The sequence below is a fragment of the Felis catus genome, chromosome B4, assembly GCF_018350175.1.
Source record: "Felis catus isolate Fca126 chromosome B4, F.catus_Fca126_mat1.0, whole genome shotgun sequence".
Lineage (NCBI taxonomy): Eukaryota > Metazoa > Chordata > Mammalia > Carnivora > Felidae > Felis > Felis catus.
In genome coordinates this window covers 83615670-83628078 of record NC_058374.1, presented here as the reverse complement: position 1 = coordinate 83628078, position 12409 = coordinate 83615670, and the positions used below count along the sequence as shown (strand labels likewise).

Below are 12409 nucleotides of genomic sequence, written 5' to 3'. Positions count from 1 at the left end.
CGAGATTCCCTTGTGGAGAGGAACCTGGCCAGTCAGAGGGAGCTGATTAAGGGTGGAGTCGTAGGTAGGGGCAAATGGGAGGAAGAGGCAGGCCAACAAGAAAGGGAAGTGGCAAGAAGGGTGTTTGGATGGAAATGCTGCCGCTGCAACCTTCTCTGGAGCCTGAGCTGTGTACTGGGAGAGCTGCCCCACTTAGGCTCTGGTCTGCACGGAGCCCACTCTGCTCAGCAGCTGGACACTCTTGGTACCTTTTTCTAAGGCTTGGGAGTGCATCATAATGCTCACTTCACTCAGCTCAGTGGCTTTGTCAGGAAATGATCCCCAAAAGGAATGTTGCAGGCTTTTAATTCTTTCATTTTTTCTAGGCTCCGAAAAAGTACCTGCTTCCCCAATTTCTTACTCTCCTTGGGTCTCAGGTCAGAATGTCTTTCATTTTGGCCAGTGTGGAGGATAGAAATGGAATAGTCATTGAGGATGACTTCCAAAAAAAAAACTAAATTTCTTTCTCTTGTCTCCCTTTTCCCTTCCCTTGATCACACTCTTTAGGACCAAGCACACCAATTATTATGCTCAGCTTTACCTCTTAGGGAGAATAAATTTAGAACTAAAAAGGAAATAATAGGTTAATACTTTCCTCTTCCTCCTTTCCATACTCCCACTTTTATCAGCGTCTCTTTTTAAACACTCTGTGGGAAGGCTAAAAACACTGAATGCTCTTTCCCACTAAAGGTGAGAGGTCAGATTGGGTGCGTGGGTGTGGGTCATCCTGTCCCTGCTCCCTCTCTCCCTGTTGGGGGGTGAGCGTGGTTTGAGGACCTTGGGTATTCATAGCATCACGGACACCCTTTTCGGTTATGCCATGCTGTTTTCTTATAAGTTATTTTCCGTTTTCTCCCCTTCACCTAGACTGGCCAGAACGGATATCTAAATGACATCAGGTTAGTACCACTTAGCATGTTCCCTGCTTCTCATTGAGCTTTGTCAGTGAGGTTAATATAATCCTGTAATGATGCTTTTCTTTGATGTTAACCAACAGACTCTCCAAAGAAGCCTTTTCTTCTAGCTCTCACAAGAGAAGGCAGATTTTTAGGTACCTCTGTGTGATCTATATCTCTCCTTGTCATTGTTTGTTTTTTTTTTTTTCTCTTTTTTTGTTTTGTTTTTGTTTTGCTGTAATCTTTTCAGCGGAGTGAGTTTGCTCCATGCATGGCTGCTTGTGGAATAATTCACTTTGTGGTTTTTGCAACACTGGATATTTTTCCCGATTAAAAAAGAAATGGCTCCTGCTCGATGACTTTATTTTTGTTGTTGCTGATCTCATTTTAAGTCGTGGATAGGTGGTGAAGGGGACCAAATAGGTGTGTCTGGGATAGGAACTGCTCGTTTCCAGAAGTTGCTGGAATTGGGCATTTGGGGAGGATTTCAACATGTATTTATATTAAGGTAAAAGAATGGGTATCTTCTGGCTACGTTTTCTGCTATGAAAGGTGTAAAGAGCTTATCCCTGACCCAGTGTAGGGAATGTTTTATGTCTTTAAGAAAGAATAGAACACACACACATACACACACATAAAAACACATACAAACATCTCTGTCTATGCAGTTTTCTCTTTGGGACAACATAATGTGTAAGATGACCTCAGAAAAGACTTCTCTTCCTTAGAATGGACTTAGAGCATATCTTTTTTATATGACTGCCCATGACTTGCTGTTAACATTGGTGAAAGCTGCTATATTAACTTCTTCAGGCCTAATATTCTCCCATTTTCCACAAAGCAGTCATGAGACTCTCCCTTTCATTTTAGTCTCTCAGTCCTACTCTAGAGGATCACACAATGTGGTGATGAGAGAAGCACTTCATTAGGACCCTATCTGGTACCAACTGATTTTAAGTATATTCTTCCCATTTTACCGATAGGACAACTATAGAGTAGAGAAAACTTGAGTATTCAATACTAGGCTTCAGGTCTAACCCATTCCAAAGGGCTTCTTTCTTTTTGAATCCTAAGCTTGATGGGAACTGAGATTAGTCAGAGCTCTCATTCCCAGCACTTCAATTGTCCCTTCCCCCCTGTCCTTTCTAAAGTTAGTCAGACCACATAGAAATTTGGATCACAAGATTTCTCATTCTTTGAAGGGGGGCGTTATCTCCTTTCCCATATCTCTGAACTCTTTTTCCTAGACCTTCCCACCCTGAGGTCCATCTGAAAGCCCTTAGGCAGTAAAGGCTCTGCATTGTTCATGGTGGTCAAAATAGATTCCCCCCCCCCAAAAAAATAAATAAATTCCTGTTCCATATTGTATACTTCAAGGTCATGAATCATCCCAGAATATCTGTAATAAACAGGAGTTTTAAGCGAACTTCTTTGCACATGCTAATGCACAGGGCTTTATGGTTGCCAAAGTAGACTGCATCTGATTCAGATTTCTCAGTGTCCTGATTTGGTAAGCTGGTTTACACGGAAGAAAGAAAACAAAAGCAGAGAAATTTAGTAGCTAACCTAAGTTTATGTGGCTATTAGTGGCAAAACTGGGACTCTTTGTCCAGTGTTATTTCACCACACCACACCAGCTCTCTACAAATATCACCCCTTCCTCTCTGAGTAGTGTTCCATTTGGAACCCTAATTCAGATTCACTGCTAAGAACGATGCCCTTATCAGTGCTGTGGAGCATTGAACTACATCAGACTGTGCTGATAATAGCTCCAAGGATCTAGTGAGCAGGTATAACCCTGTCCTATCCATATCTCCTTGTAAGCTGCTGCTTTCCATACTATGTGTTGGTTAAAGATCTAGGTCATCTAATAGGCAATTCCATGGACTCTGAAGGGGGTATCTTCTATTTGGGTACTAGTCCAGAATTCTAGTGATGAGAAGCTGGTCTTCTCTAACTGCTTTATACCTTTCTTCCCAAGTGTGTGACACAAATACTGATATACCACATTCCATCATCCACTTTGGCAATAACTAGGGCAACTTCCTAGTTCTTTGGAAGATTCTATTCCATTTGATAAATAAGCCATTACTGACATTTACTGTCACCTCTTAACACAGGCCTCCCTACCCACTCTTCAGACCTGATAAACTGAACTTTTCACCATCATAAATCTACTCATGAAAGCTAGGTCAGCTTTGATTTTACAGGAGTATGAAGTGTGAATGCTCTCTGTCCTGTACCCCCATCTCTCCAACACACACACACATAGCCCAATCCAGGGCTTAGAACTGAGTCTGGGAGTTTTCCCTAGTTGCCTTATGTTTAGTGAAGTGGAAAGACATGGTTTAGTTGTAGAGAAGAAAAACTGATCTCTTTCCTGGCCAATACACAACTCAGATTCCCTAACTCTTGGGGGTGTAGTGTACGAACCCTGGCTAGACCATCAGACTAGCCACATTTCGAACACTTGGCCATCATCGTCTTGGGGGAACTGGATGAGTACAGAAGTGCTGCCACTTTGGCTCAAGCTTCCCAGGGTGTTTGGTTTAAAGTTGACTCATTCACTGTTTACCTCTAGTAGAAAGAGAAAGTTAATGGGAGAATTGTCCTAAAAGATAGTGCTGTGTTTGATTTAGGTGTAAAAGTCCATTAGGACTTGTCTTGTAAACTTCAAGTTCTAATCTCACCCATTGCCACTGCTGTATCCGCTGCCCCATAAACAGACACATCTTTATTGAGTCCTCTCAGTAGGCTTGCCTTTGTCCATTGAGTCAGAGCTATTGGCTCTCACTTCAGGTCTGGTTTTGTTCCTGGAGAGCCCCTGATCTATGTTTCTTTCTTGTTTCCCATTCTACTTTTGACATTCCCAAGACAAAGGGATAAAGTTTTAGGGAGACAGGGATATTTTCCAGTTCTCTACTCTTACATAGAGAGAAGCACTGAGGAGATAGATATATATATATATATATCTATATATATATATATATATATATATATCTATATCTATATATATATATATCTCCACTTGGGATTCGGAGAAGAATTAGCATGTCCCTAGCCAGCTGTGCCAGTATGTTTGTTCTTAGCCCACCATGATTGCCTTGACCAAAACTTAAAATAGTGACCCTAGTCTTTATTTTTGCCCATTTTCCCTACAGTACCTTTGGAGCAGGTATTCTAATAAAGAAAGGTATTTTCTTTAATATTACCCTCATAAGAAAACACCTTTTTTTTTTTTTAATGAGAATAACTCTGAGCCTCGTGTCTTTGAAACTAAGGGGATTGGGTGGCGTTTGTATTTGCTTTAGGTGGGATGGTAGTGCAAAGGAGGGAACCCAAGCTACTATGATTTTTGCTCACCTGCTCCCCAGTATATATACCAAAACCTTTGTAATTGTTGCCTTTGGTTTCTTTAGTTCAGAACTTATTGGGGGTGGGAGATATGAAAGGAAAATTCCTGGTTCTTGGTTGCTTATTAAGAAGCAGTAAGGGCTCAGTAAGACTTAGGGTTTTTAGGTCAACCCCATCTGTCTTGAGGACAACTGTTTATGATCCTAGACAGTGATTACAGCATCAGGATAACCCTGATGCTTCCTGAGAAAAATAAGAGAGGAGGAGTCCCTCTTCTCAATAGCCTTGTGCCTTGCCTGGGGCAATAAGGTTATTAATGTGGTGGCAGGTGGGCACAGTGAGCCCCCTGCTCCTTGCCATCCTGGGTCCCAAGGGCATATTTACTTGATCATGTTGAAGACTTTAGCCCTTAGAGACCCTGGAACCAGTAGTTTGTAGATACCATCACAGAATTGCCACAAAACAGGTTAGGTCAATTTTAGACTATCAGATTGAGTTTTCCAGAGTGACCCGTTAATGAATATAGTCCTCTTCCCACCCCTGGAAAAGTGGTACCTCTGCTGGCTTTGACACATGTTATGTGGAAGACCTGTTATATTTATCCATGTCATTGGCTACCCCTGCCTTCTAGCAATAGTAGCTTCTAGGAGTCCTTTTGTCTTAAGAACTCCTAGAAGGAGGTGGTACCCCTCTGCTCCCCACTATCTCCTGCATGTGTGGGATCCCTGCGGGGGCAGGGGAAGAGACCGCAGCCAATCTCAGCATCATGTATATGGTTTCCCATCCACCTCTGGTCTCATATTGAATTAGCTGCCAGCGCACTGTCTTCCAGATTTGCCTCTGTGCTCTTTGTTACTGTACTGGATCTTGTTCTGTCTGCTCCCAGCAAGTCTTGGTTGGCCAGCCAACTAACAAGAAATCAGTGTCCATCCTCCTCCCGACCCTCACCCCTTCTTTGTTATCGAAGGAATAGAAATGAACTCTCTCCTAGCCCTTCTGCCGAAGTGGTAGGTGGGGGGTGCTCTGACCACTGTGGTCTCTGCAGGGGGAACCGTGAGGGGCTGAGCCGAACCTCAAGCAGCCGCCAAAGCAGCACAGACAGCGAACTCAAATCCCTGGAGCCACGGCCTTGGAGCAGCACAGACTCTGACGGCTCTGTCCGGAGCATGCGGCCCCCTGTCACCAAAGCCAGCAGCTTCAGTGGAATCTCTATCCTCACCCGAGGGGACAGCATCGGGAGCAGTAAAGGTGGCAGTGCAGGAAGGATCTCCAGGCCAGGTACTACAGCTTCTGTCCTTCAGTGTCATGCTCATCATTTCTTGCTTGTCTCCTCTAAAACATCATTGATGTTTGGAGCACTGGGTGGCTCAGTCAGTTAAGCACCTGACTTCGGCTCAGGTCATGATTTCACGGTTCATGGGTTCAAGCCCCGCATCGGGGTCTGTGCTGACAGCTCAGAGCCTGGAGCCTGCTTCGGATTCTGTGTTCCCCTCTCTGTCTCCTCCTACCCCACTCACACTTTGTCTCTCTCTGTCTTTCAAAAATAAATAAATGTTTAAAAAGAAATCACTGAGGGGCGTCTGGGTGGCTCAGTCGGTTAAGCGTCTGACTTCTGCTCAGGTCATGATCTCGCGGTTCGTGAGCTCAAGCCCCGTGTCGGGCTCTGTGCTGACAGCTCAGAGCCTGGAGCCTGCTTCCGATTCTGTGTCTCCCTCTCTCTCTGACCCTCCCCCGTTCATGCTCTGTCTCTCTCTGTCTCAAAAATAAATAAACTTAAAAAAAATTTTTTTTTAAAATCACTGATATTTACTTCTAACAAAACATTTCTCACAGTATAGTGTCCTGGAAAGCTAACATAGCCAGATGAGGAGAAATTTGATTTCTTGGATCCCCTGTTTTTTGATTCCTCTCTCCGATTTTCTTTCAAACCTTCTTTCCTAATTGGAAAAATAAATAAGTAAAAGGTTGCGATTAGATTATTTTATCTTATTTCTGACCAAGGTTGGACATCCCTGTCAGCCCAAGTTCAAGTTATATGCTAAGATGAGAATGATACTGCTTTCATTCTGTGGCCTCTGAGATTATAAAGAGGGTTGGTTGAGCAGAAGGAACCTTTGGAGTTGAGCTGTTTGTAATTAATTGGTAGCAACCGATAGGCCACAACTGCAAGAGATGCTGTGGCTGCTTCCCTGGAGCCCAGTCACTGAGGAGGAGCATATGTTCCACATGCCAGCCCTGTAACCACCCTTCAGCTCTCCTGATGTGCAATGTAACCTTCTCCATTTATTCCTATTGTACTCTTTCTTAGCAGGGGGTATTTAGCTCTTTATACCCAGTGGGCCTCCATTTCACCCTCCTCCCATCTCTGAAGAATCCTTGCATCTCATCCCAGAAGTTCTGTAGGTTTTGTCCTCAGAAGACATCAGTAGTGGTGAAGATTCTGCCTCTGTTAGGTCTCTGATGGCCTTCTCTGTTACCTCCTCTCTAACCCCACTGCCTCTGCCTTTATCCAGGCCTTTATCTTCTTTTATTTAGGTATGACGCTAGCCCCCAAGCTGGTTTCCCTGCTCCACCCTCAGCCCTTTTAGAACCGGTTTACTAGTCTAAAACACAGATCTAATCGTGTCAGTCGTCTCTTAAAATTAACATTCATGTTTCTGCATTCCTGGCATAATAAAATCCGAATGACTTAATGTAGCGTTGCTTCCTGACCCCAGTTTGCCATCTCAGTCGTACTCCCAGATATCCTTCCTCCTCTGGCCCTCCAGCCATTTCTTGAATATGATATTAGCTTCATCCCTCCTTGGTCTAACAAGCCTTCTATTCATCCTGCAAATCCATTTCTCCTCCCACTTCCTGTTTAAGTGAGTTACTGCTTTCTCATCTTTGCTTCCGTACAACTTTGTTCATATCACTGATGCATCCCTTATCCTTATCAGATCATAATTGCTGTGTGAACGTCCATCTCCTTTCGGAAGATCCTGTGCTGCTTAAGGGAAAGGACTGTGTTCTCTTCACCTTTGAGTCCTCAGTTCATTATACAATGCCTAGCACATAGCAGATACTTAGTAGAAGTATTTTGTGTGAATGCATGCATGACTTGGAGAGCCTGGAAATGGGAAGAATAGTTGGGTGACAGTTGTGCGTACGTGTGTGTACAGGCAAGTGCTTGGAAAGGCCAGATTGCCTTCTCAGCAACTCCTGTGAAATGCTGCAAGTTGAGGAGAAATCCAAGAGAAGCCAGGTCTCCTACAGGACTGGGAACCTATACCTTCCCAGGAAGCAGACAGTCATGTTCTCAGCTGTCTGGTCATGTTGGACAGGTTCGCGGTACTTCAGCGGAGGCAGCTTGTCAGCCTCACGTTTTGTTCAATTCCAAAATCCAGTATCGACGGGTGCGGTGTTTACTGTTCCCGGGGAACAGAAACCTGCTAAGATGAGGACTCCCATCAGCAGGGCAGCTGCTCATTCATATCTGTGCTCATTCACGGATCTTCTCAAGACAGTGGGGGAATGGACAGAAGGGAAGTGAAGAGAAACAGAAGAGCAGGAGTAGCACCCTACATGTCCAAGGGTGGCATGTTCACGGCTGGTGCTTACAACTCTTGGTGGGTCTCCTCTTTGCCTTAGGTTTGGCGCTAGGTGCCCCAGAAGTGTGCAACCAGGTCACCTCATCCCAGTCTGTCCGGGGCCTTCTCCCTTGTACTGCCCAGCAGCAGCCGCCACAGCCACAGCCGCAGCAACTTCCTGCGCTCCCACCCACGCCTCAGCAACAGCCACCCTTGAATAATCACATGATCTCACAGGTGAGTCACCAGCAGAGCCCCTCCGCTCTGATTCAAGCAAGCTCTGGAAGTACAGTCATGTCTGTTGTGCTGTGGGTGGCAGGAAAGATCTGTTGTTGGAGACCTGCCACTCGCTCCCCCGTTTCTTATTTGTTAGTTGTGGGGAGAGAAGAGTAAGGTAAGGGTTTGGCCAAAGTGCTCTTAGAGTCAGCCTGGGAGCTTTTTGCCTTCTGTTTCTTCCTTTTCTTCCTGAGAATTGCCAGTGGGATCTTTTACCCCATTCCACATTTCTGCTGTACCCCATCTCCCTCTACATCCTGTGTAATTAGCAAGGCGATTTTGCTCACTGCATCCATATATGGAGCTTGAAAAAAATCATGGCTCTCACCATAACCAGCTGGATGTATTCATGTGACTGTTGACCCGCAAACACATATTTATGGATTGGGGTTTGAGAAAAGGAAATCTACTCAAGACCCCTTCCATACATATGCCGTAAGGCACAATCCCCCCAAAGTGGTCTTTGTTTCCTATGCCATGAAAGAGCTCTTTCTCCTTCTGTTGCTGGACTGGTAGATATTAATATCAAGTAGGGTTTGCGTGAAGTTTCCTTTCTGTAGAGATCACACAAGTCTTCAGCATCAGAATCCGAGCCTATTCTAAACTGGGACATCAGTGTTGTAGGTTCAGGTCTCCCTGATACTCTGAGCAGAGCTGCTCATGAGTGGAGTCCATCCTGTATCCTGGGGTATGTCTGGCGGTGGTCTCTGCCAGTCAGAAAGCCCGTATGTCTGCACTCTACTGCTACAGTTCTTCTCATTGCACCTCCCAGGCTCCCTTGCCTCTGGGCTTAGTCAGTTCAGCTTGGCATCAGCTCTATCTCTTCCATAGGTAAAAGAAGCAAATCACAAGCATTAACACCCCAGGAACTGGAAACTAGACTGCAAAGAGCCTAGGATGGCCCCGTATTACCCCATTCTGATATTGTAATGATCTAGGAAACCCTGCTTTGTGTCTTAATGTAACCCACATGCAGATCATTCCAGGCCTTTATCTTGGCCCCTAAGTCAGTTTCTCTAGAGTTCTGACTTTTGTTCTTGCTTGATCACCATCTATCTCATTAAGTCTCATTCATGTCAGCTTACCTCACTCCGTACAGAGGTGTGGCACACGTGTGTGCATTCCGTTTGTGTCTTCATTCAGACCTATAAATGGGTACACCTCTCTCTCTCTGGGTATCTCCTACTGTGTTTCTGTGTGTGCCTCAGTTTTCTAAGGTCCCAGTGTTTGAGTTTTCTAAAATGTGTGTATTTTAATACAGTCTTCCTCCCTTTTCTCCGTCTTAGTCTTCATCTGCCTCCTACTTCCATCCATATCTAGAAACAGACAAGAGTGGGAAAGGAATAAAGAGATCACTAGAATAACCATTTGGGACTGAAAAAATGTTAGAATGTCTACTCAGATTCTGGCCCTGCTTCTGGATCATGAGGTTCTGTGAGTCAGTCATTGATATTGACTGATCTCCTGCAGGAGGCATAGTACTAGGTTAGGCCCTGTAGATTGGAGATCTCTGTTTCCTCAGAAATCCATTCTTAAGGTTAACTGTGATCACAAACTCCAAACTAAAAGATCTTTTCCTGGTTAAGTTTTGGTGTCCCTGAAGCACTTAATGATGGTGACTAATATACTACCACCACCCCACTATTTATTTATTTTTTTAATGTTTATTTACTTTTGAGAGAGAGAGAGAGAGAGGCAGAGAGAGAGGGAGACACAGAATCCAAAACAGGATACAGGCTCTGAGTTGTCAGCACAGAGCCCGACGCGGGGCTCGAACCCACAAACCGTGAGATCATGACCTGAGCCAAAGTTGGACGCTTAACGGACTGAGCCACCCAGGCGCCTCCGCCACCCCACTGTTTATACCTTCTTTTTTTTCCTCTCCACTTTCCGCCCTCTCTCTCTATCCCTTCTTCTTCCTATTGCCTTTTTCTTTCTTTGTTTTTTTTCTCTTTTTCCCTCTCAGGACTGGTGGCTCTCCAGTCTCAAGGTGCTGAGCCCCCAGCATATTTATTGTTTAGTTTCACAAATGGTTTGCAACAGTGCAGGGATGAAGGAAGGAACCACACACACATTCATGCCACCGTGCTGACTCTAAGGGTTTTCCTTTCGGAGAAATAGCAAGAAAAGCTCTGTGTTCCAAGGCCTGGGGACAGTGCTAGAAACTATGTTAAACTTTCCCTTCCTGGCAGGCCGCCGCTGTCTGAGCAGACCTCCCTATGTAAAACCAAGGGGTGAGGTTGAGAATTAAAGGGCCAGTGGCTACCTTTTGCTGTGTTTACCTAAGGTAGAGTGGACCACTTGGAAAGGAGGAGTCCTCTGGGAATCAAGTCAGGCAGCCCAGAGCCAGCGATCTAGCCCAGAATTCACCAGCAGGTGGCAGTCATATCCCTCATGGCCAGTCTTTGGCTCCCTCATGGTATTTCGGAAGCTCCCTAGCCCTGGTGTTTGAGACTGTCTGAGAACTGTCGCTGAGGGTAGTGGTGGAAGAACCTAAAAATAGCACTGAGACACATACTTTTACCACTACTCTTCTTCAGTCAAAAGAGGCCTACGAGAGGAGCATCATTTCTTCCCTCTTTACTTTTTACTCAAATGTGTAAGAAATGTGAGGAAAACAGGCAGCTGTACCTATGGCTACCGCTTCTCCCCCAAAGGATGTAAGATCTGAAGCATAGTAGACCCTTCCCCAAGAGAAAGGAGAGGATCAGGGTAATAGAACACGTGTTTAAAAGCTACCAGCACAAGGAGCTCATGCTGAGCAGCTTGGCCAGCAGTTACATTTGAAATGCCACTGGCTCACAGAACATGGGCATGCCAGGAGAGCTGGGAGTCTATCAAGGCTGCGGCAATGTCTCCCCCAGTCTCACAGTGGATTCTCAGGAGCTTTTTCTTAACCAAGATGACTTACATTTTATTTTCAACAAACTCCAGGTATCAGGAGCTTTCTCTGTTTTGGAGGTCTTCTAATTCCCGGACTCTGCCTCCAGAACTGCTAGTCCCCTCTATGAAAGAGTCTCCCGGAAGTATATGGCAAAAGATGATATTGACACCTTGGTCCCTGATACCTCTTAATACTCTAAATTTGGAAGGAGGGAGGAGAATCATACAAAACAATGTGTAAATTTGTTTAACTTCTTCCTTCACCTGCTCCCTACTGTTAAGAGTGGAGTGGGAAGAATATGTCAGGCAGAACTAGGTTCCCATCCCAGCTCTGCCACATTAGATGTGTGATCCTGGACGTGTGACTGAATTTCTCTGAGCCTTACTACCTTAACTGCAAATACAAGCGATCCTGTCTCCCTGTGGATTACTGTGAGTCTGTAATGAGATATGTATGTAAATGAGACAACGTATAAAATGTTATTTCCCCCTCTCTTCATAGCCTCTCTCCTTTTCTCCCACCTCATCTACCACCAGGGGCTACAGCTAGAGAACCGATTCTCCAGGAGAAGTGATTGAAATGGCTGGAGGGGAAGAGGAGAGAAAAAAAAATAACTCCCCATTAGTTGGTTTAGAACACATCATGTTCCTAATAAACAAATCCTCCTGCTTGAGGCTAGTGAAGGGACTAAAGGAACAAAATCTAAAGCAAGGCTATTTATATTTTATTCTACATCCCTCCCTGTTTGCTTATGGGGGCATTTTTCATACTGCCCTCACAGCCTGGAGGAGCACAGAACAATCATGGAGCAGGAGGAAGTAGCTGGAACTGGGCATAAACTGGCTCTTACTTCCTTCTGTACCCTTGGGAGGGAGACGATCCTTGTGAATGAGCTCTTCCTCCAGGAGAGCTGTGGTGTGAAATCAGGAGTGTGGCCGGGAAAGCTGAGCCAGACCTTGGATGACCCCTCCTACAAAAGCAGGAATCCCTTCTCAAGTGGGCATTCAAGGAGGGTTATGGTCGTGCTCCCCAGGGATCGTATGTTCAGAAAAAATGCTTTGGGAAAAGCCGTGTTTGGAATCAGGCAGCAGACACACCGGCTCTGAGAGTCCTAAGATTGCTCTCAACGACTGCAGAGTTCTGAGTAGCTAATGGGTGGAGTGCGCACTGCAGCAGGCCTCTCCTGATAGGAGAGATTGCGTATCTGTCGCTGATGCGGATGCGAAAGCCACAGGCTGTCCTGGGCTTGGTCTCCAGTCTGCTCAGCAGCCTTGCTCTTCATGTGACATTTTTTTATGATTAACCTTGTTGTTCCTCCCCTTTCCCTCCCCACCTCTGCCCTCCCTCCCCCTGCCTCTCCCTGCACTTCCCTTTTCTCTTCCCTGTTCCAC

The 12409-nt window shown here is 45.3% G+C and overlaps 1 protein-coding gene across 28 annotated transcripts in view; it reads left to right on the top strand.

Moving 5' to 3' along the window:
• The window catches only part of R3HDM2 (R3H domain containing 2), a 151293-nt gene that overhangs the window by 123066 nt on the left and 15818 nt on the right, over nucleotides 1-12409 (top strand). For 19 of the 28 annotated variants that reach the window (XM_023257156.2, XM_045061981.1, XM_006933843.4 and 16 more), the window contains 4 exons: nucleotides 907-938; nucleotides 1037-1090; nucleotides 5335-5567; nucleotides 7920-8095. In XM_023257156.2, the coding sequence (XP_023112924.1) occupies nucleotides 907-938; nucleotides 1037-1090; nucleotides 5335-5567; nucleotides 7920-8095 (495 nt within the window). The remainder of the gene's footprint in view (nucleotides 1-906; nucleotides 939-1036; nucleotides 1091-5334; nucleotides 5568-7919; nucleotides 8096-12409) is intronic. The other 9 variants (XM_045061982.1, XM_045061974.1, XM_045061975.1 and 6 more) reach the window with 1 other exon arrangement.